Here is a 24,316-nt window from a genome sequence, read left to right on the forward strand (position 1 = left end):
CCCGCTTTTCTCCCCCACCAAAGCACCCTCTAGATCCTCCTCCAATTGCTTGAGATTTGTCCGGTGCATTCAGGGCATTTGCATCACTCAAGATACCTCTCCCACTCCCCCTTCTTTTGGTTGGTTGGACTCACCTAATTTGGTTGGAATCAAGTAGTCCTTGTTGTGGAGCATTTATGATGCATTGTTTATGTCTTTTGGTTGGTTGAAACCCTAGGTGCACCTCATGTTCTTGCATTTATGGAGCATTTATGATGCATTTATGGTTTGCCTAAGTATTGTGCGTCAATCCTTGTTGTGGGAAGCTAGATTTTGTGTAAGAGTTAGTGATTTAGTTAGGGAAGGGTTAGGTTTGGGTTAATGCTATGATTAAGGTATACTAGTTGTTTGATTCAAAGTATGCATATTGGAGGAAGTTCATCCATATAAAATGGCTGGCCCATGGATTACTCAATTTTTTTTCATTGTTTTTAGATGGATAAACTAGTCAATGTGCATTATTTGGACAAGGCGGCTTTTCTGAATGGAAATGCCGATGAAGAGGAGGAGGCTATGGTTTTTGAAACAAGCCCGAGTTATGATGATATTGTTGTGAAAGTGAGAAGCGTTTTGTAAGTGCATCTAGTGCCCCTTAGTGATTTTGGTGTATTGAAGACTTATAAGTTAAGGGACTAATGCGTTTGTGAGTATACACAGGTCTATAAGTCTATGAGGAGTTTGATATTTACAAAGAAAGTCGACCCCTAAAAATGAAGTTCTTCAACTGAAGACTTTGATATTCTGAAGACTTTCTGAAGACTTTGAAAGTGAAGAAATTGGTGTGACCTTGAAGACTTGGTATTCATTTGTGGAACATGAAGCGTGAAGACTTTTGTTTTCGTAGTTTCATTTTCTCTTTCTTGAGTCATAGGAAACACCGTACTGTTAAAGGGGGTCGAGGAAATACTAAGGAAAATTTTCCATGTGATGCTCAACTCAAAATCCTACACCTACCAATCCCTTCGAGTGAAGCCTTTGGAAATCTCATACAGTTCAGTCACTTTCTTTAGTGACAGAGACGAAGTTCTTCTGGTCACTGATGAATTTGTTCTGACTGAGGAGTTAGGAATTCGTCAGTGCGAATTACCTACACAATGAGGAACATGATAGCCCTGAGGAATTTGAGAGTCAAATTTCCGACCGTTGCTGTGCTGCGCGCCAGCTGTCCCAAAATATCTTATCCACCTAACGGTCATATCATTGAGGGTCATTTATGTCTTATCATGTCGGGCTGCTCCCTAGGCTATAAATAGCCGCCCCCTACAACCACTAGCTGTTGGCTGCTCCGAGAGAACTTGACACTTGTCATTTGAGAGCAACCCATCCTCCGAGGACTTTGAGCGAAAATCATCAAGTGAGGAAAACCCAAAACCAAACCCCTACAAACCCAAAGTGATTGAGCATCACTGAAGAAATTGATCCTGCGTGGATCCGACGCTTGTTACCTTTGAAGACTGTGCTTCTTCCAGACGGTTAGGCGCCAAGGTCTAGAGCATCCAAGAGGAATTGTGGATTGCCGAGTGACCAAGTCTGTGAAGGTTTGGAAGTCGCCTGAAGACTTACCACGAGTGATTGGACGAGATCTGCGTGATCTTAGTTCAAGGAGAATACGGTGAGGACTGGGTGTCCTGAGCTGCGTGCTCAGAGACTGGGTGTCCGGGACTGCGTGTCCTTGAGTTTAAATACTCAGCCGCTCCAACCAGACGTATAACTGAGACAACAGTTGGAACTGGTCTACCAAATCATTGTCTTCACCAACCTAACTGGTTCTATTTCCTCAACCCTTTCATTTCCTCATTACTGTGTTGAGTGTTTGTTCATATCTGTGTTTGAAGACTTTGACTGAAGACTTTCTCAATTTCCTCAGTTCAATTTCTTCAGTCTGTTTGTCTTCATCTTGTGTTATCCTGTGATTATGCTTTCTGTACTCTGTGCTAGTCTTCATTTCATCATGATGACCATGCTTGTATTCTGTTATGCTTACTTTTGAGTACTTATTCAGCTGCTAATAGTTCTTCGTTAAGGAATTTCCTCATCGGCAAATTCCTCAGTGAAGAATTCATAAAAATCGCCTATTCACCCCCCTCTAGTCGACATAACGCACTTTCAATTGGTATCCGAGCAAGGTACTCCCTTGTTCTGTGTGATTTTGGTTTAACCGCCTAGAGTTTTAGTTATGTCGACCGCAGGTATGATCAAGGTCTCGGCTGGGTGTCCTACCTTTGATGGGACGGACTACCCCTACTGGAAAAACAAGATGCGAATGCATCTCGAGGCAATTGACAACGATCTCTGGTATGTTGTGGAAAATGGTGTTCCCTCTGTTACAGCCTCACTGAACGCTACCAATGTGAAGAGATTCAAGCAACTCGATTCTCAAGCAAAGAATATCATATGTGGCCATCTGAGTAAAGGACAGTATGGAAGAGTGAGTGCTTTGGAAACTGCTAAGCTTATCTGGGATAGGCTGTCCAAATTGAATGAAGGAGTCTCAACTCAGCGCGACTCTCGAGTTGATGTTCTTCGGAATCTCTTCAACCGCTTCAAAAGACTCGACAATGAAAATGTCCAACAAACCTTTGATCGCCTCACTGACATCTCAAATGAGCTTCAAGCCCTCGGTGCCACTGACATCACTGACCATGAGGTGGTGAAGAAACTGTTGAGATCACTTGATTCCTCATTTGATACTCTGGGTCTGATGATACAAGAACAGGCTGACTACAAGTCTCTTGATCTTGCTGATATCCTCGAAAGGCTAAATACTCACGAGTTCCAGCTTGCTAAAAAGAGAGATCTCTATGGTTCGAGCTATGGCAAACCACGTGCCCTGAAGGCCAAGGTTGTGTCTAAGTCTGAATGTGAGGATTCTGGTAGTAGCCTTGGTGATCCTGAAGAATTGAGCCAGGAGCTAGCACTGCTCGTGAAGAAATTCCAGAAGTTTTCAAGACGTGGTCGCTTTGGAAAATCCTCAAGAAGCAGTGATTCCTCATCAAGTGACTATAAGAGAAGGCTGTGCCACAAGTGCAAGAAACCTGGTCATTATATTCAAGATTGTCCTCAGTGGGAAAAGGAATTGAAGAAGAAGAAATATAAGGATTACAGTTCTGATGATGCGAAGAAGAAGAAGAAATCATCAAAATCCTCGAAGTCTTCATCTCACAAGAAGATCAGCTCCAAGAAGTCTCAGGCATTCATTGGCAAGGAAATGGACTCTGAAGCTGAATCTGAAGAAAATGAGGAAGAGGAGGCGTCCGAAGAATCCGAATCTGGTGTGGCGAGTCTGGCCTTCGCTACTGCTTTCGTTAGCAAGTCCATCTTCAACACTAAAGAAACTGACCCCACCGACAAGCCTGATGAAGATAATGATGACTACACTCCCACCTATTGCTTCATGGCAAAAGGTGCAAAGGTACTCAAATACACCTCCTCTGAATCTAGTGAAAATGAATCTGATGAGAATCTCAAGCCCAGCTACTCTAAACTTGCTAAGATTGCTGTAAAACAACAAAGGGCTTTTGAAAAGGTTCAAAACATGCTAGACAAAAGTTATGATATGTTGGGTGAAGAAATGGATCGCACTAAAGCCCTGACTGAAAATCTTCAGAGACTTCAGTCAAGGTTTGATAACCTTCAAAGTCATCATAACACTCTCTTATCTGATCATGAGAAACTTTCTTATGAATTTCTTCAAAGAAAGCAAGATCTTGAGAAGCTAAGAGTGAGTTATGAAGATCTTCAGAAGGAGCGCGATTCATTACTAGCTCAACAAATTAGCGCTTCTCAGGAAGAATTTGTTCCTCCATGCTTAAAGTGCATTGAACGTGAATCTGCTAATTCTTCACCTGAATGTTCAAATGCTTCAACTGTTACAAATTCTTCACCTGCCTATGCTATCACTAATTCCTCATCTGAGGACATTGCTAGTATCAGTGACGATGCAGGGCTGAAGGAATTGTACACAACATGCATGTACAAAAGCCTCAAAGGGCATCAGATTCTTTGTGATGTACTCAAAAAGCAGATCCTCAACAGAAACCCTAGGAAAGAGGGTATTGCCTTTGAGAGGAAACTTAATGCTGATGGAACATATTGGAAGCCTGAGCAGTACCCCAAAACCTCATGGGTTGCTGCAAAGGGACCTCCAGTTGATCCATCTAACTTATCTGGCTTTACATGTGAATCTTCTCATTCTTCTGATGAGTCATTTGACTCCAACTATAAACTGTTCAAAAATCAGAATGGTGAAGTATTTGCTAGATATGTTGGGACTAACTGCAGGAACGGTTCACCTATGAAGAAAATCTGGGTTCCCAAAAGTTATGTTGATAGTCTTCAGGTGAATGTCCTCATGACACCACCTGTGAAGAACAGGAACCCCAGATCCAATTCTTCATATGGACCTAATTCTTCACATGGATCAAATTCCTCAAATGGATCAAAGTCCTCATATGATTATCATCGTGCTAACAACTCTGTTTCGCAGGGTAGAGCTAAGGGCTATGAATATGCACATTATTCTTCAAATCATTATGTTCATAAGTCCTCGAAGAATTTCTCTGCTTATTCATATGCTTACCCTAACCCCTCTTATGTGAAACGAAATGGTTTGGCCTCTATGCCACCATTCTCTTATGGTGCTCGCAGAGTGATGAACTCTTTGCCACCCCTTCAGATGTGGGTGGTGAAGAAAAATAACTAATCTCTTCTGCAGGGTCAGGTCTCCAGACGTGCTTTAACGTCTGAAGAATTTGCTGGGGACCTGACAAAATTGCCTGAAAGGACGCAGGCTAATCATGATGAAATGAACTTTCATTTCACACGTCCTCCTACTGCTATATCTGTTTACTGCTTGATGAAATTCATCTGATGAACTTGATATCATATTCTTCATTGATGAAGCATATGAGATTGTAAGTTACACTAATTCATCTGCAGGATGATCAACCCAAAACCACTGAATGGGTCCTCGATAGTGGATGTACAAATCACATGACTGGTGACAAGAATCTTTTGATGGATGCTCCCTTATCACCGTCACATCTAAAGCACATCATCTTTGCTGACAAAGGCAAAAGTCAGGTATTGGGTCTTGGTAAGGTTGCGATCTCTAAGGATAAACACATGGACAAAGTCATGCTTGTTGAGTCCTTAGGATACAACCTCATGTCAGTCTCAATGCTTTGTGATCTTGATATGGTTGTTGTCTTTGGCAAGTATCACTGTGTTGTGATTATGGAAGCTGACAATTCCAAAGTCTTCGAAGGCTTTAGGAGAGGAGACTTGTATATTGTTGATTTCTCTACAGGACCACAACCAGCCGTGTGTCTACTTGCAAAAGCTTCAGAAGGCTGGCTATGGCATCGACGACTTGGTCACGCAGGCATGAGGAATTTGCACACGCTTGCGAAGAAGAAGCATAATATCATTGGCACAAAGTGGATCTACCACAACAAGCAAGATGAAAATGGCCTTGTGGTAAGAAATAAGGCACGACTGGTAGCTCAAGGCTGCACACAGGTTGAAGGAATTGATTTCGATGAAACTTTTGCACCTGTTGCTAGACTTGAGGCTATTCACATATTACTTGCTTATGCTAACCATCATGATATCACCTTATATCAAATGGATGTGAAAAGTGCATTCCTCAATGGTAAGCTTGAGGAAGAAGTATATGTTGCTCAACCCCCAGGTTTTGAAGATCCAAAGAATCCTGACAAAGTCTTCAGACTCAATAAGGCCCTCTATGGCCTCAAGCAAGCCCCTCGGGCGTGGTATGATACATTGAAGGAATTCTTCGTGAAGAATGGCTTCACACCCGGTTCACTCGACCCTACTCTCTTTACTAAATCTTATGATGGTGAACTGTTTGTGTGCCAAATATATGTTGATGATATTATCTTTGGCTGTACTAACCAACGTTATAGTGATGAATTTGCATATATGATGAGTGAAGAATATCAAATGTCTATGATGGGAGAGTTGAAATTCTTCTTAGGTCTTCAAATTCGTCAACAGCGCAATGGAATATTCATATCTTAGGAGAAATACCTCAAAGATGTACTGAGGAAATTCGGCATGCAAGATTGCAAAGGCGTCAAAATTCCTATGCCCACAAATGGCCATCTATGCACTGATGAAAATGGTATTGACTTCGATCACAAGGTATACCGATCCATGATTGGTTCTTTATTGTACTTATGTGCATCTAGGCCAGATATAATGCTTAGTGTTTGCATGTGTGCCCGATTTCAAGCTGCACCGAAGGAATCACACCATAAGGCTATGAAGCATATTCTTCGATATCTAGCTCACACACCAACACTAGGATTATGGTACCCCAAGGGCTCTGCTTTTGATCTCATTGGATATTCTGACTCTGACTATGCTGGTGATCGTGTGGACCGCAAGTCAACTTCTGGCACTTGTCATTTCCTCGGACGATCTTTGGTCTGTTGGTCCTCGAAGAAATAGAACTGCGTATCACTGTCCACTGAGGAAGCTGAATACATTGCTGCTGGCTCTTGCTGTGCTCAACTGCTTTGGATGAAGCAAACACTCAAGGACTATGGCATCAACGTGAAGAATGTGCCTCTCCTCTGTGACAATGAGAGTGCCATCAAGATTGCTCACAACCCAGTTCAGCACTCGAAGATAAAGCACATTTAGATTCGTCATCATTTTCTTCGTGATCATGTGTTGAAGGGCGACATCTCCATCGAGCACGTGAAGACTGAAGAACAGCTAGCTGATATCTTCACTAAGCCCTTGGATGAGAAGAGATTTAGCAAGTTGCGGTGTGAGCTAAATATCTTACAATCTTCGAATGTTCTTTGAAAAGGACACACATCCTAACATTTATGCAAAATTGATGACTTAGATGTGCAACACATGAAGAAACGTTTTTCTTCAATCAATGAAGAATAACACTCTAAGTGTGAAGAAATTAATGAAGAATTTGATTCTCAGAACCCTAGGACAATTGTACGCGGTGTCTGAAATCATCATTCTTATACGGTGGCTTACGCCACCACAAAAAGTTGAAAATCTTCAATTTGAGTTTTTCCTCAGTTTTGAAATTCTTCAGTTTTTCAAATTCTTCAACTTTTCAAAATCTTCACTGTTTCCTTCGTTTTTCTTCGTTGGCTATATATATATATAAGATTTTATGTCATCTACAACATTCACTTATAGCTATTTCTTCAAGTTGCTTCTTCTGCTAAGTGAATGTGATCGGACCCTTCCCCCTCTATGCTATACTCAACCCAATCTATTCACAAATTCTTCATATGCGTTCTATTTGAAACTCGTTCAAAATCTTCACTGAGTCCTTGTCAGCTGAAGAAATTGCGAACGAAACTTTAAAACAAATCTTATCCAAATTCTCAGTTTTTGCCGCTCAAATCGTTCCACATCCCAAGATGCATTATTCTATTCATCCACGATCGTACACGATCTCCACTACATAGTACGTGGGTGAGACATGTCGTGAGAAGGAGAATGGTCAGGGGCACGTTCGTCCTAAATCGGGCGAACAGTTTTTCACCGTGTCTATAAATACCCATTTCCCCTTCCTCACTTCATTTACTCCGCTCGACCGTTCTCTCTATCGCTCGAGCTCCTCAAACCCTAGCGCCGCCGCTACTCCATCGTCACCGGTGAGGAAGAACTTCGCTGCCTCGACCTCGCCGCCGTTGTACTCACGCCGACCGCGGAAATCTTCACTCCGCCACCGCCGTAGCTGTCTTCCTCTGCCAAGTTAGGGCGTGGGAGATCTGAACTGACGAACTTCTCATCTGTTCTTCTCAGTTCGTGTTCTTCACTTCGGGTAATTAAAAGTTACTTTTATTACTCACTTTGATTCTCAAGCTTTCCTGAAAATCTTCAAAGGTGTTTATTCTTCAAATCTTCACACATATGAACACCTCACACGTTATATGCTCTTGATTAGTTTCTCTAAGCATCTTTTTCGTTCAAGATTCCTCAATTGTGTGGATCTTCGATCTGTACAACTCTGGAACCTAAGACAAAAAATGCTTAGTGAAATTCCTCAAGGCTCATCTGGTCAAATTCCTCAAAACTTGTTCTTTTTGAAAAACCTTCTGAGAATGCATATGACCTCTCCAAATTCCTCGCACCTGTACTCTGTTCACAGGTACTCATGTCTGCTGCTGAATCACTAGGTTCTCATCAACTTAACTCATTTGCAGCGTTCCTCGAAGAAAAACTGCATACTTCTTCAGAGAACTCGATTGTTCAAATTCCTCAACTGAAGAATATGGCAGACGGTAAGAAGCCGCAGAAAGGAGGAAAGAAACCTGAGGTTATGACAGCGTTTGAAATCCCTGAGGAAATTTATGCTGACTATTGCACACCTGATGAAGCAAAATTTGGCAAAGAAAACAAAAATCAGCGCAAGGTGCGCATTCAGAGGATTGAACGGAGATGGGCAAGGGAATGGAGGGAATACAGATATGTGACTCCAAAGTACATGAGGAAATGCCCTCAATCCCCATGCCCAAGAGCTCCATTGGCACCTGGCCAAGTAGCTGATCCCACAAGCATCAAACGTGGTGAGGACGTTCCTGAAGAATGGGCTAAGCGCCAAGCTAAATTGGCAAGACAAGCCAAGGAGACAGTGAAGAAATTCAATGAGGATTCTGCCACTGCTACTGCTACTGAGGCCTCAGTCAAACCGAGGAAATCCATGCCAAAGAAGCCTGCTCGTAAGCCAAGTGCTTCACCAACAGTGCCCTCACGGCAAATTCCTCACACTGCTACAGCTCCACCAAAGTCCTCAACAGCTCCTTCAAAGTCCTTAGCTCCTGTGCATCTGGCTTCATGTCAAAGGACTGCTGGTTTGTCGATTGCCTCTGGTGTTTCGGCAAGTTCCTCAGCCGCACCAATTTCCTCATCAGGCCCCACACTGTTGAAGACCAAAGCAACAGTTGGACGAGGTCCTCGGCCAAGTCCAAAGAAGAAACAGGTCGCATTCCATGTGCCTTCTGATGATGAAGCTTCTGATGATGAACTTGCAGAAATCATCAGAGACAGACAGGTGAAGGCCGCTAGAGCCAAAGGCACATCTGTGCCACTGCTATTGGATCCAAGGAAAATCCTCGATTATATTGATCTCTGGCACAAGGATCCAAACACCCCAATGCCTGATATTCATCTGACCCCTGGAGAAAGTCACACGTTGACCCATTTCATCACTGAAGAGAAATGGAAGTTTGGAAAGGCAAGAGAGATCAAGAAAGCTCAATACAGAAAGGAGAAGCTCCTGAAGAAAAACGTTGTCAGAATGACACCTGAGGAACTTCTCCAGGCTCAGTCTGAAATTCAAGCCCTCAGCAATGACTTTGATGCCTACTATGCTGATTGGCAAGGAGCTAAAGTAAGATTCGTCAATCTAACGAAGAAATTCACAAATGTTGCAGCCCCATCGCAACAAGAAAATCTTTAGGCTGCCGACTCTGCTCAGCCTGCTGAAGAACATGCCAGCACCGCTGATGACTTTCAGCCTGCTGAAGAACATGATCGTTCCAGGGCTGGTGAAGAAATTCCAGCCGCTGAAGAAATTGCCAGGGCATCCACTAGTGGTGCGCCTGAAGAAACTGAAGTAGTCAGGGCAACTGCATCAGTTGCGCCTGAAGAAAATCAACCAGATTCCTCAGCTCCATCTGCACCTACACCAACTCCAATTCTTCCATGTGCATTCTATGTGAAGAAGACCAAGGCTGCAGAGCGAGCTGCAGTGAAGAAAAGGAAGGCATCAGCTGCGTCAAACTCTTCGGCTGCGAAGAAAATGAAGCCGACGACCAGCTCACTCGAAAATCCAATTCATGCTGTTCCGATTTCCTCCATGCCATCAAAGGACCTTGTTCCTTTTGGAGAAGACTATGAGATCCCAAGCGGACCTGATGAAGAAAATCATTCTGCTGCTTCGTCAGAGCAGATTGATGAAGAAATTGAAGTGGAAGCAATCCCTTCAACCCCAATCATTTCCTCGCCTATGCCTCAGTTCACAGCTGAAGAGGCCGGTGTTGAGGAACTTGAAGAAGATGTGGATATTGGAAGCACAACACCAGTGATGAACGATGACTTTTGGGAAAGTCAGCATCCAAATTCTCCACTCTTCACCCCACTCCAACAGATACCTCAGTCCCCTGCACCAACAGTTCAAATGGGCTCTGAAGAAACTCATCCCACTTCATCTGTCCATGAAGAAATTCCAGCCACTAGTGCTGATGAACCTGCTGCTGCTGATCCTCAGACTGCACCTGTTGAGGAACAAGAAATTCCTCAGCCTGAAGAACCTGAGCTCGCGATTCCTGAGGTGGTGATGCAACTCACTGACACCCCTCTGCCAAAGACAAAGAATCCGTTCTCAAGCAAACAGAAGTTCAAGGCTTAAGATTTCTTTGCCGAGCACGTATTCTTCACTGATTATAATCCATATGATTCTGCTCGCATAAGGGAGATGCGTTTCTGGACTGCCAGCCAAGCCAATTTCTATTCCTCAGTGCTCTTCGACAAAGACAAAGTCTTCGATCATGCACATATTCCTCATGTGGACATGGAGTCTCTGCCCGGCTTTGAACCAGTCCTCAGTGTTCTTCACGACGCAGGACTTCTGAATTTCTGCATTGATATCTGTGACTGGAATGAAGAACTCATTCTTCAATTCTATGCAACTCTGCACATCACCGGAGACGCTGAAGACGTGAACTCATGGGTATTAGACTGGATGTCTGAAAATACTCACTACAAGGCACCAGCAACTGAATTGCTTCGTGCTCTACCACTCAGTCCTTCACTTGATGGTGCTCGTTGTATCTACAATGAACCAGAACTTTCAGATCACTATATGCAAGTGATGATGAAGCCTTTGAAGCCAAGGCAGGCCCCACAAACCAAATTCCTCGTCAAGGAATTACTCTATGTGCCTCGGACTGTCTATCGAATTCTGACAAAGACAATGAGTCCCATCAAAGGCCATGACTCAAATGATGAAGAAGTCGTTGGCATCATGAAGAATATGCTTTTCAACATCATTCATGGCGTTCCCATCAACTTCCATGATTTCTTCATGAGGACTCTGGCCAATATTGCTATGTCACCATTCGAGCTGAAGCCCTATGCCCCTTGGATTATGAGATTCATCAGGGCAAGATCTTCACTGAATTACAAAGCTGACACTCTGAACCACGGTAGCTACTTGCCTCCCAGTGAAGTCCTCAAACAGACAGTTTCATCAGCTGATGATAAAGGCAAGGCCATTGCTGTGATCGATGAAGGCATTCGTCCATTGGATGGTCAATTTTGCAAGGCTGCATCTTACTCTACCAATGACGATTCTGCCACACATGACTCTGCCGCAAATACCTCAGCCAAGCAAAATCCTCAAGCCACAGCACCCAGGGTGATGACAGACCATGAGTTACTCCTCAGTCTTCATCAGAAGGTTGATCGCAATCACAAATGGGTAAAGCGTCAGTTTGGTGCACTTCTTCAAAATATGACCTCAACACACAATGCAGTGAAGAAGAACCAATACTACCTTCATGAAACCTTTAACCGCACCTGGGCTGTCCTCAGTCATGTCTACAGCGCTGAAGAACTGAAGACTATGGGTCTCAAGGAAGAATTTGACTGGTCTGCACCTCCTCCGAAGAAATTCAAGAAGGTAAAAATTCCTCCACTGGTGGCCAGCTCTTATTCTTCATCGCGTGACACTGATGAGTATGAAGATTTGGACGACACTGTGGCAGGCCCTGCTACAACAAACAACCCCGACAACGCTGGCGCTCCTCCATCGACTTGAAATTCTTCAGGGGCGTTAGTCCTCAGTTTCAATCCTGTTGGTCATTTGATGACAAAGGGGGAGAAATCTGGGTTAGTCTTCAAGCAGGTCTATATTAAGGGCATTTTTTAAGTTACAACTCTCGTTCTTCTAAAACTTTTATTTGGATCGAGTTGTAATCTTAAACCCGATGGTGCGCTGATACTTTTGTTGCATTATGCTTTGCATGCTTATTCCTCGTTAATGACATTGCACACATGCTGAATCTCATCAGGCACCATATTTCATCATGCATTTCAAATTCTTCATATTATATATCAAATGCGTGTATGAATTACAAGATATAGGGGGAGATCTCCATGATTCAACTCTTCAAATGTGCATTGCCTCAAAAGCAAATTCCTCACTATGCACATCTTCAGGGGGAGTTCTTGTTGGGGAACGTAGCAGAAATTTAAAATTTTCCTACGTGTCACCAAGATCTATCTATGGAGAGACCAGCAACGAGTAGAAAGAGAGTGCATCTACATACCCTTGTAGATCGCTAAGCGGAAGCGTTCAAGTGAACGGGGTTGATGGAGTCGTACTCGTCGTGATTCAAATCACCGATGATCCTAGTGCCGAACGGACGGCACCTCCGCGTTCAACACACGTACAGCCCGGTGACGTATCCCACGCCTTGATCCAGCAAGGAGAGAGGGAGAGGTTGAGGAAGACTCCATCCAGCAGCAGCACAACGGCGTGGTGGTGGTGGAGGAGCGTGGCAATCCTGCAGGGCTTCGCCAAGCACCGCGAGAGAGGAGGAGCACTTGGGAGAGGGAGGGCTGCGCCAGGGGCAAGGGTGAAGCTCCCATGCGCCTCCCCACTATATATAGGGGTGGAGGGGGCTGGTTTCTTGCCCTCCAAGTCCATTGGGGCGTTGGCAAAGGTGGGAGGAAAGAAATCCCATCATTTCCTTCCCCACCGATTGCTATCCCCCCTTTTTAGGGATCTTGATCTTATCCCTTTGGGATATGATCTTATTCCTTCTAAGGGGGGATCTTGGTGCGCCTTGACCAGGGGTGTGGGGCCTTCCCCCCACTACCCACGTTAATGTGGGTCCCCCCATGCAGGTGGGCCCCACTCCGGAACCTTCTAGAACCTTCCCGGTACAATACCGAAAAATCCCGAACATTTTCCGGTGGCCAAAATAGGACTTCCCATATATAAATCTTTACCTCCGGACCATTCCGGAACTCCTCGTGATGTCCGGGATCTCATCCGGGACTCTGAACAACATTCGGTAACCACATACAAACTTCCTTTATAACCCTAGCGTCATCGAACCTTAAGTGTGTAGACCCTACGGGTTCGGGAGACATGCAGACATGACCGAGACGTTCTCTGGTCAATAACCAACAGCGGGATCTGGATACCCATGATGGCTCCCACATGCTCCACGATGATCTCATCGGATGAACCACGATGTCAAGGACTTAATCAATCCCGTATTCAATTCCCTTTGTCTATCGGTATGTTACTTGCCCGAGACTCGATCGTCGGTATCCAATACCTTGTTCAATCTCGTTGCCGGCAAGTCACTTTACTCGTTCCGTAACACATCATCCCGTGATCAACTCCTTGGTCACATTGCGCATATGATGATGTCCTACCGAGTGGGCCCAGAGATACCTCTCCGTTTACACGGAGTGACAAATCCCAGTCTCGATCCGCATAAAACAATAGATACTTTCGGAGATACCTGTAGTGCACCTTTATAGTCACCCAGTTACGTTGTGACGTTTGATACACCCAAAGCACTCCTATGGTATCCAGGAGTTACACGCTCTCATGGTCAAAGGAAGAGATACTTGACATTGGCAAAGCTCTAGCAAACGAACTACATGATCTTTGTGCTAGGCTTAGGATTGGGTCTTGTCCATCACATCATTCTCCTAATGATGTGATCCCGTTATCAACGACATCCAATGTCCATAGCCAGGAAACCATGACTATCTGTTGATCACAACGAGCTAGTCAATTAGAGGCTCACTAGGGACATATTGTGGTCTATGTATTCACACGTGTATTACGATTTCCGGATAATACAGTTATAGCATGAATAAAGGACAATTAGCATGAACAAGGAAATATAATAATAACACTTTTATTATTGCCTCTAGGGCATATTTCCAACAGTCTCCCACTTGCACTAGAGTCAATAATCTAGTTCACATCGCCATGTGATTAACACTCACAGGTCACATCGCCATGTGACTAATACCCAAGAGTTTTAGGTTTGATCATGTTGCTTGTGAGAGAGGTTTTAGTCAACGGGTCCGAACCTTTCAGATCCGTGTGTGCTTTACAAATCTCTATGTCATCTCCTAGATGTAGCTACCACGCTCTATTTGGAGCTATTCCAAATAACTGTTCTACTTGGAGCTATTCTAAATTGTTGCCCCATAATACGTATCCGGTATCTCTTCTTAGAGCTATCCGGATAGGTGTTAAGCTTGCATCGACGTAACCTTTACGACGAACTCTTTTACCACCTCCATAATCGAGAAAATTCCTTAGTCCACTAGTTACCAAGGATAACTTTGACCGCTGTCTGTGATCCATTCATGGATCACTCTTGTACCCCTTGACTGACTCATGGCAAGGCACACTTCAGGTGCGGTACTCAGCATGGCATACTGTAGAGCCTATGTCTTAAGCATAGGGGACGACCTTCGTCCTTTCTCTCTATTCTACCGAGGTCGAGCTTTAAGTCTTAACTTCGTACCTTACAACTCAGGCAAGAACTCCTTCTTTGACTGGTCCATCTTGAACACCTTCGAGATCATGTCAAGGTATGTGCTCATTTGAAAGTATTATTAAGCATTTTGATCTATCCTTATAGATCTTGATGCTCAATGTTCAAGTAGCTTAATCTAGGCTTTCCATTGAAAAACACTTTCAAAATAACCCTATATGCTTTCCAGAAATTCTACGTCATTTCTGATCAACAATATGTCAACAACATATACTCATCAGAAATTCTATAGTGCTCCCACTCACTTCTTTGGAAATACAAGTTTCTCATAAACTTTGTAGAAACCCAAAATCTTTGATCATCATCAAAGCATACATTCCAACTCCGAGATGCTCACTCCAGTCCTTAGAAGGATTGCTGGAGCTTTGCATACTTATTAGCATCTTTCGGGATTGACAAAACCTTCCTGGTTGTATCACATACAACCTTTCCTCAAGAAAATCGTCGAGGAAACAATGTTTTGACATCCTATCTGCAAGATTTCATAAATAATGCAGTAATCGCTAATATAATTCCAACAGACTCTTAGCATCGCTACGAGTGAGAAAATCTCATCGTAGTCAACTCCTTGAACTTGTCGGAAAACATCTTAACGACAAGTCGAGCTTTCTTAATGGTAATTCTTACCATCATTGTCTGTCTTCCTTTTAAAATCCATCCGTACTCATTTGCCTTACGACCATCGAGCCGTTCTGCCAAAGTCTTCACTTTGTTTTCATACATGGATCCTCTCTCAGATTTTATGGCCTCAAGCCATTTATCGGAATCCGGGCCCACCATCGCTTCTCCATAGCTCGTAGGCTCATTGTTGTCTAGCAACATGACTTCCAAGACAGGATTACGTACCACTCTCAAGTAGTACGCATCCTTGTCATCCTACGAGGTTTGGGAGTGACTTGATCTGAAGTTTCATGATCACTATCATAAGGTTCCACTTCAATTGGTGTAGGTGCCACGGGAACAACTTCCTGTGCCCTGCTACACACTGGTTGAAGTGATGGTTCAATAACCTCATCAAGTCTCCACCATCCTCCCACTCAATTCTTTCGAGAGAAACCTTTCCTCGAGAAAGGACCTGATTCAAGAAACAATCCTTTATTGCTTTTGGATCTGAGACAGGAGGTATACCCAACTGTTTTGGGTGTCCTATGAAGATGCATTTATCCGCTTTGGGTTCCAGCTTATCAGCCTGAAACTTTTTCACATAAGCGTCGTAGCCCCAAACTTTTAAGAAATGACAACTTAGGTTTCTCTAAACCATAATTCATACGGTGTCATCTCAACGGAATTACGCGGTGCCCTATTTAAAGTGAATGTGGTTGTCTCTAATGCCTAACCCATGAACGATAGTGGTAATTCGATAAGAGACATTATGGTATGCATCATATCCAATAGGGCGCAGTTATGATGTTCGGACACACCATCACACTATGGTGTTCCAGGCGGTATTAATTGCGAAACAATTTCCACAATGTCTTAATTGTGTGCCAAAACTCGTAACTCATATATTCATCTCTATGATCATATCATAGACATTTTATCCTCTTGTCACAATGATCTTCTACTTCACTCTGAAATTACTTGAACCATTCAATAATTCAGACTTGTGTTTCATCAAGTAAATATTCTCAACATCTACTCGAATCATCTGTGAAGTAAGATCATAACGATATTCACTGCATGCCTCAGCACTCATTGGATTGGACACATCAAAATGTGTTACTTCCAACAAGTTGCTATCTTGTTCCATCTTACTGAAAACGAGGCTTTTCAGTCATCTTGCCCATGTGGTATGATTTGCATATCTCAAGTGATTCAAAATCAAGTGAGTCCAAACGGTCCATTTGCATGGAGTTTCTTCATGCATATACACCAATATACATGGTTCGCATGTCTCAAACTTTTCAAAAACGAGTGAGTCCAAAGAGCCATCAACATGGAGCTTCTTCATGCGTTTTATACCATTATGACTTACATGGCAGTGCCACAAGTAAGTGGTACTATCATTACTATCTTATATCTTTTGGCATGAAAATGTGTATCACTACGATCGAGATTCAATAAACCATTCATTTTAGGTGCAAGACCATTGAAGGTATTATTCAAATAAATAGAGTAACCATTATTCTCTTTAAATGAATAACCGTATTGCGATAGACATAATCCAATCATGTCTATGCTCAACGCAAACACCAAATCTCGATGGTAGAGGGAGCGTGCGATGCTTGATCATATCAACATTGGAAACACTTCCAACACATATCGTCAGCTCACCTTTAGCTAGTCTCCGTTTATGCCGTAGCTTTTATTTCGAGTTACTAACACTTAGCAACTGAACCGGTATCTTATACCCTGGTGCTACTAGGAGTACTAGTAAAGTACACATTAACATAATGTATATCCAATATACTTCTATCGACCTTGCCAGCCTTCTCATCTACCAAGTATCTAGGGTAATTCTGCTCTAGTGACTGTTCCCCTTATTACAGAAGCACTTAGTCTCGGGTTTGGGTTCAACCTTGGGTTTCTTCACTGGAGCAGCAACTGATTTGCCGTTTCATGAAGTATCCCTTCTTGCCCTTGCCCTTCTTGAAACTAGTGGTTTCACCAACCATCAACAATTGATGCTCCTTCTTGATTTCTACTTTCGCGGTGTCAAACATCGTGAATACCTCAAGGATCATCTTATTTATCCCTGATATGTTATAGTTCATCACGAAGCTCTAGCAGCTCGGTGGCAATGACTTTGGAGAAACATCACTATCTCATTTGGAAGATCAACTCCCACTCAATTCAAGTGATTGTTGCACTCAGACAATCTGAGCACAAGCTCAACGATTGAGATTTTCTCCCTTAGCTTGCAGGCTAAGAGAATCGTCGGAGGTCTTATACCTCTTGACGTGAGCACGAGCCTGAAATCCCAATTTCAGCCCTCGAAACATCTCATATGTTCCGCGATGTTTCGAAAACGTCTTTGGTGCCTCTACTTAAACCATTTAACTGAACTATCACGTAGTTATCAAAACGTGTATGTTCGATGTTCGAAACATCCACAAACGATGTTTGGGGTTCAGCACACTGAGCAGTGCATTAAGGACATAAGCTTTCTACTGTTCGCATAATCGCTACTATCAACTTTCAACTATATTTTCTCTAGGAACATATCTAAAACAGTAGAACTAAAGCGCGAGCTACGACATAATTTGCAAAAGGTCTTTTGACTATGTTCAGGATAATTAAGTTCATCTTATGAACTCCCACTCAGATAGACATCCCTCTGGTCATCTAAGTGATTACATGATCCGAGTCAACTAGGCCGTGTCCGATCATCACGTGATACGGACTAGTCATCATCGGTGAACATCTTCATGTTGATCGTATCTACTATACGACTCATGCTCGACCTTTCGGTCTCCGTGTTCCGAGGCCATGTCTGTACATGCTAGGCTCGTCAAGTTAACCCTAAGTGTTTTCGCTGTGTAAAACTGTCTTACACCCGTTGTATGTGAACGTAAGAATCCATCACACCCGATCATCACGTGGTGCTTAGAAGCGACGAACTGTAGCAACGGTGCACAGTTAGGGGAGAACACTTCTTGAAATTGTTGTAAGGGATCATCTTATTTACTACCGTCGTCCTAAGTAAACAAGATGCATAAACATGATAAACATCACATGCAATCAAATAGTGACATGATATGGCCAATATCATTTTGCTCCTTTTGATCTTCATCTTCGGGGCTCCATGATCATCATCGTCACCGGCATGACACCATGATCTCCATCATCATGATCTCCATCATCGTGTCTTCATGAAGTTGTCACGCCAACGACTACTTCTACCTCTATGGCTAACGCGTTTAGCAATAAAGTAAAGTAATTTACATGGCGTTGTTCAATGACACGCAGGTCATACAATAAATAAAGACAACTCCTATGGCTCCTACCGGTTGTCATACTCATCGACATGCAAGTCGTGAATCCTATTACAAGAACATGATCAATCTCATACATCACATATTATTCACCACATTCTTGTTGGCCATATCACATCACAAAGCATACCCTGCAAAAACAAGTTAGACGTCCTCTAATTGTTGTTTGCATGTTTTACGTGGCTTCTATGGGTTCTAGCAAGAACGTTTCTTACCTACGCAAAACCACAACGTGATATGCCAATTGCTATTTACCCTTCATAAGGACCCTTTTCATCGAATCCGTTCCGACTAAAGTGGGAGAGACTGGCACCCGCTAGCCACCTTATGCACCAAGTGCATGTCAATCGGTGGAACCTGTCTCACGTAAGAGTACGTGTAAGGTCGGTCCGGGCCGCTTCATCCCACAATACCGTCGAAAAAAGATTGGACTAGTAACGGTAAGCATATTGAACAACATCAACGCCCACAACTACTTTGTGTTCTACTCGTGCAAAGAATCTACGCAATAGACCTAGCTCATGATGCCACTGTTGGGGAACGTAGCAGAAATTCAAAATTTTCCTACGTGTCACCAAGATCTATCTATGGAGAGACCAGCAACGAGTAGAAAGAGAGTGCATCTACATACCCTTGTAGATCGCTAAGCGGAAGCGTTCAATTGAACGGGGTTGATGGAGTCGTACTCGTCGTGATTCAAATCACCGATGATCCTAGTGCCGAACGGACGGCACCTCCGCGTTCAGCACACGTACAGCCCGGTGACGTATCCCACGCCTTGATCCAGCAAGGAGAGAGGGAGAGGTTGAGGAAGACTCCATCCAGCAGCAGCACAACGGCGTGGTGGTGGTGGAGGAGCGTGGCAATCCTGCAGGGCTTCGCCAAGCACCGCGAGAGAGGAGGAGCACTTGGGAGAGGGAGGGCTGCGCCAGGGGCAAGGGTGAAGCTCCCATGCGCCTCCCCACTATATATAGGGGTGGAGGGGGCTGGTTTCTTGCCCTCCAAGTCCATTGGGGCGTTGGCAAAGGTGGGAGGAAAGAAATCCCATCATTTCCTTCCCCACCGATTGCTATCCCCCCTTTTTAGGGATCTTGATCTTATCCCTTTGGGATATGATCTTATTCCTTCTAAGGGGGGATCTTGGTGCGCCTTGACCAGGGGTGTGGGGCCTTCCCCCCACTACCCACGTTAATGTGGGTCCCCCCATGCAGGTGGGCCCCACTCCGGAACCTTCTAGAACCTTCCCGGTACAATACCGAAAAACCCCGAACATTTTCCGGTGGCCAAAATAGGACTTCCCATATATAAATCTTTACCTCCGGACCATTTCGGAACTCCTCGTGACGTCCGGGATCTCATCCGGAACTCTGAACAACATTCGGTAACCACATACAAACTTCCTTTATAACCCTAGCGTCATCGAACCTTAAGTGTGTAGACCCTACGGGTTCGGGAGACATGCAGACATGACCGAGACGTTCTCTGGTCAATAACCAACAGCGGGATCTGGATACCCATGATGGCTCCCACATGCTCCACGATGATCTCATCGGATGAACCACGATGTCAAGGACTTAATCAATCCCGTATTCAATTCCCTTTGTCTATCGTTATGTTACTTGCCTGAGACTCGATCGTCGGTATCCAATACCTTGTTCAATCTCGTTGCCGGCAAGTCATTTTACTCGTTCCGTAACACATCATCCCATGATCAACTCCTTGGTCACATTGTGCATATGATGATGTCCTACCGAGTGGGCCCAGAGATACCTCTCCGTTTACACGGAGTGACAAATCCCAGTCTCGATCCGCATAAAATAATAGATACTTTCGGAGATACTTGTAGTGCACCTTTATAGTCACCCAGTTACGTTGTGACGTTTGATACACCCAAAGCACTCCTACGGTATCCAGGAGTTACACGCTCTCATGGTCAAAGGAAGAGATACTTGACATTGGCAAAGCTCTAGCAAACGAACTACACGATCTTTGTGCTAGGCTTAGGATTGGGTCTTGTCCATCACATCATTCTCCTAATGACGTGATCCCGTTATCAACGACATCCAATGTCCATAGCCAGGAAACCATGACTATCTGTTGATCACAACGAGCTAGTCAACTAGAGGCTCACTAGGGACATATTGTGGTCTATGTATTCACACGTGTATTACGATTTCCGGATAATACAGTTATAGCATGAATAAAGGACAATTATCATGAACAAGGAAATATAATAATAACACTTTTATTATTGCCTCTAGGGCATATTTCCAACAGTTCTACTATATCTTGGAATCAAATTCCTCAATATCAGTGTATACACTTCATATGTTTATCCCCGTTGAAAACTTAACCTATGTTGTCATCAATCACCAAAAAGGGGGAGATTGTAAGTGCATCTAGTGCCCCTTAGTGATTTTGGTGTATTGGAGACTTATAGGTTAAGGGACTAATGCGTTTGTGAGTATACACGGGTCTATAAGTCTATGAGGAGTTTGATATTTACAGAGAAAGTCGACCCCTAAAAATGAAGTTCTTCAACTGAAGACTTTGATATTCTGAAGACTTTCTGAAGACTTTGAAAGTGAAGAAATTGGTGTGACCTTGAAGACTTGGTATTCATTTGTGGAACATGAAGCGTGAAGACTTTTGTTTTCGTAGTTTCATTTTCTCTTTCTTGAGTCATAGGAAACACCGTACTGTTAAAGGGGGTCGAGGAAATACTAAGGAAAATTTTCCATGTGATGCTCAACTCAAAATCCTACACCTACCAATCCCTTCGAGTGAAGCCTTTGGAAATCATACAGTTTAGTCACTTTCTTCAGTGACAGAGACGAAGTTCTTCTGGTCACTGATGAATTTGTTCTGACTAAGGAGTTAGGAATTCGTCAGTGCGAATTACCTACACAGTGAGGAACATGATAGCCCTGAGGAATTTGAGAGTCAAATTTCCGACCGTTGCTGTGTTGCGCGCCAGCTGTCCCAAAATATCTTATCCACCTAACGGTCATATCATTGAGGGGCATTTATGTCTTATCATGTCGGGCTGCTCCCTAGGCTATAAATAGCCGCCCCCTACAACCACTAGCTGGTTGGCTGCTCCAAGAGAACTTGACACTTGTCATTTGAGAGCAACCCATCCTCCAAGGACTTTGAGCGAAAATCATCAAGTGAGGAAAACCCAAAACCAAACCCCTACAAACCCAAAGTGATTGAGCATCACTGAAGAAATTGATCTTGCGTGGATCCGACGCTTGTTACCTTTGAAGACTGTGCTTCTTCCAGACGGTTAGGCGTCAAGGTCTAGAGCATCCAAGAGGAATTGTGGATTGCCGAGTGACCAAGTCTGTGAAGGTTTGGAAGTCGCCTGAAGACTTACCACGAGTGATTGGACGAGATCTGCGTGATCTTAGTTCAAGGATAATACGGTGAGGACTGGGTGTCCTGAGCTGCATGCTCAGAGACTGGGTGTCCGGGACTGCGTGTCCTCGAGTTTAAATACTCAGCCGCTCCAACCAGACGTACAACTGAGACAACAGTTGGAACTGGTCTACCAAATCATTGTCTTCACCAACCTAACTGGTTCTATTTCCTCAACCCTTTCATTTCCTCATTACTGTGTTGAGTGTTTGTTCATATCTGTGTTTGAAGACTTTGACTGAAGACTTTCTCAATTTCCTCAGTTCAATTTCTTCAGTTTGTTTGTCTTCATCTTGTGTTATCCTGTGATTACGCTTTCTGTACTCTGTGCTAGTCTTCATTTCATCATGATGACCATGGTTGTATTCTGTTATGCTTACTTTTGAGTACTTATTCTGCTGCTAATAGTTCTTCGCTAAGGAATTTCCTCACCGGCAAATTCCTTAGTGAAGAATTCATAAAAATCGCCTATTCACCCCCCTCTAGTCGACATAATGCACTTTCATGTTTTCAATTGGATTAACCCAAGTGACGAGGTGAAGCTTATTGGGAGGTATGATGTGGGAGTGGGAGTAAAGTCCCAATTAAAGAGTATGCCCATCACCTCACAATTGCATTGGAATGTGTATAAGAATAAAGTTGAGGAATCACAAGACAAGTCACTTGAGTTATTTGCCACAAAGGTTGAAGTTCCTCGGCTACTACTCGACTTGAACATCAATGTGTCCTCCCCAATACATGACGATGTCGTGGTGTATGACCACAGTGCTTGTAGCCAACCACCAAGTAGCCAACCAAATGAAGAGGACATCAATGCTAGAGCCATAGTAGTTTGAGGTGATGATATTGATCATGTTGGAGATGAGGCCATTGCTCATGTTGATGAACATGCCATTGCTCATGTTGATGAAGATGCTATTGATCAAGATGATGTGTATGCAGAATGAGAAGAGATTCATTACAATCCAATTGGTGACTTGGATGTCTTTGTGCATCAACAAGACATGGACTGTAATCTCCCTTATAGCCGTATGTGTAGGTATGAGTCGGATGATGAGGGTCCACCGGAAGAATTGGATGAGGATGGATTCACGGCACAAGAAAATCAAGTCTACAAGAAGGTCAATGGCAAGGAAAGAGGGCCCTCTTTTTTTCACGATCTTAGTCTTGCCGACAAGGCCGTTGTTGATGGTGGCATGAGGTTGTGTTTGGTCGAACCATCAACTTACCCGAGGATGGGTGATCTAAGGCCACCGAGTGAGGATGAGAATGCTCATTTGAAGAAAGGAATCAAGTTTGGTTGTTTGCAAGAGTTCAAGATATGGTTGAGTGACTACGCCATTCGGAACCATCGGCCGTATGTTGTTGGTCATTCCAACCAAATGTGCACTACACCATCAAATGTGACAAAGAAGGTTGCTCTAGAAGGTCCGTGGAAGAAAGTTAACGAAATCGGGCAAGGGGAGTTGAAGAGTTGTGCGGCCACCCACGAGTGCATACTGTCGGACAAAGCGGACCGAAGCAAGGGACACCGTCAACTCATGTCTGCGTATCTAGGCTACAAATTGTTGAATGAGATATCCCACAATCCAACCGTGAAGGTGAAGTTACTCATGAGTTTGGTCTTCGAACGATTCGGGTACGGGGTCAAGTATGGAAATGTGTGGATGGCCAAGGCAAACGCTATAAGGATGTTGCATGGTGATTATGCCGCATGTACAATATTCTTCCAAGAATGTTGGGAGCCATTGCTAATCAGAACCTAGGCATGCACCATAGGGTTGAGTCAATTGAGGGAGTGTTTCATTGAGCTTTTTGGAGCTTTGGGCAATGCATCAAGGCATTTAGGCATTGTCACCCCATCTTGTCAATTGATGGCACGTTCTTGGACGACAAGTACAAGGGCACGTTGATGGTGGCAATGGCCCACTCGTCCAATGAGAACATGCTGCCGGTGGCATTTGCATTGGTGCCTTCCGAGCATGATGATAACTGGGAGTGGTTTATGGATCATGTGAGGACGAATGTGATTGGCCCCAAAAGAGAGGTGTGCATCATATCGGATCGCCATCGTGGGATTAACAAAGCAAAAGAAGTTGACATTCTAGGCTATCAAAAGCTCCAACACTGTTGGTGCATGAGGCACTTCATGGCAAACTTTTACCGGGCATGCAAGAGTAAGGATTTTTGCAAGGATCTTACCCATGTTTGTGTGGCATTCAACACCGACACATTCCAAAGCCGCTATGATAAACTATTCAAGGAATTGGAGAAGAACAAAGGAGGGAGAGAATTCTAGTCATCTTTCGGAGAAGCATA

The 24,316-nt window shown here is 43.7% G+C and overlaps 1 protein-coding gene across 1 annotated transcript; it reads left to right on the plus strand.

Annotated features, from left to right (window-relative positions):
* Window positions 1-2,740: 2,740 nt before the first annotated feature.
* LOC119350643 lies at window positions 2,741-23,763 on the plus strand. The gene is made up of 3 exons (XM_037618372.1): window positions 2,741-3,538; window positions 22,864-22,931; window positions 23,037-23,763. The coding sequence occupies exons 1-3, from the start codon at window positions 2,741-2,743 to the stop codon at window positions 23,761-23,763; spliced, it is 1,593 nt and encodes a 530-aa protein (XP_037474269.1).
* Window positions 23,764-24,316: the final 553 nt, after the last annotated feature.

Source organism: Triticum dicoccoides, chromosome 1B (genome assembly GCF_002162155.2).
Source record: "Triticum dicoccoides isolate Atlit2015 ecotype Zavitan chromosome 1B, WEW_v2.0, whole genome shotgun sequence".
Classification (NCBI taxonomy): Eukaryota; Viridiplantae; Streptophyta; class Magnoliopsida; order Poales; family Poaceae; genus Triticum; species Triticum dicoccoides.

What these genes read in the sequence shown, in the direction of transcription:
- LOC119350643 (XM_037618372.1), top strand. Translation starts at nt 2,741, where the DNA reads ATGATACAAGAACAGGCTGACTACAAGTCTCTTGATCTTGCTGATATC. An exon ending in CTAAACTTGCTAAGATTGCT is followed by an intron (nt 3,539 to 22,863) that starts GTAAAACAACAA and finishes GTTGGAGATGAG; the next exon opens with GCCATTGCTCATGTTGATGA. An exon ending in GCTATTGATCAAGATGATGT is followed by an intron (nt 22,932 to 23,036) that starts GTATGCAGAATG and finishes CCGTATGTGTAG; the next exon opens with GTATGAGTCGGATGATGAGG.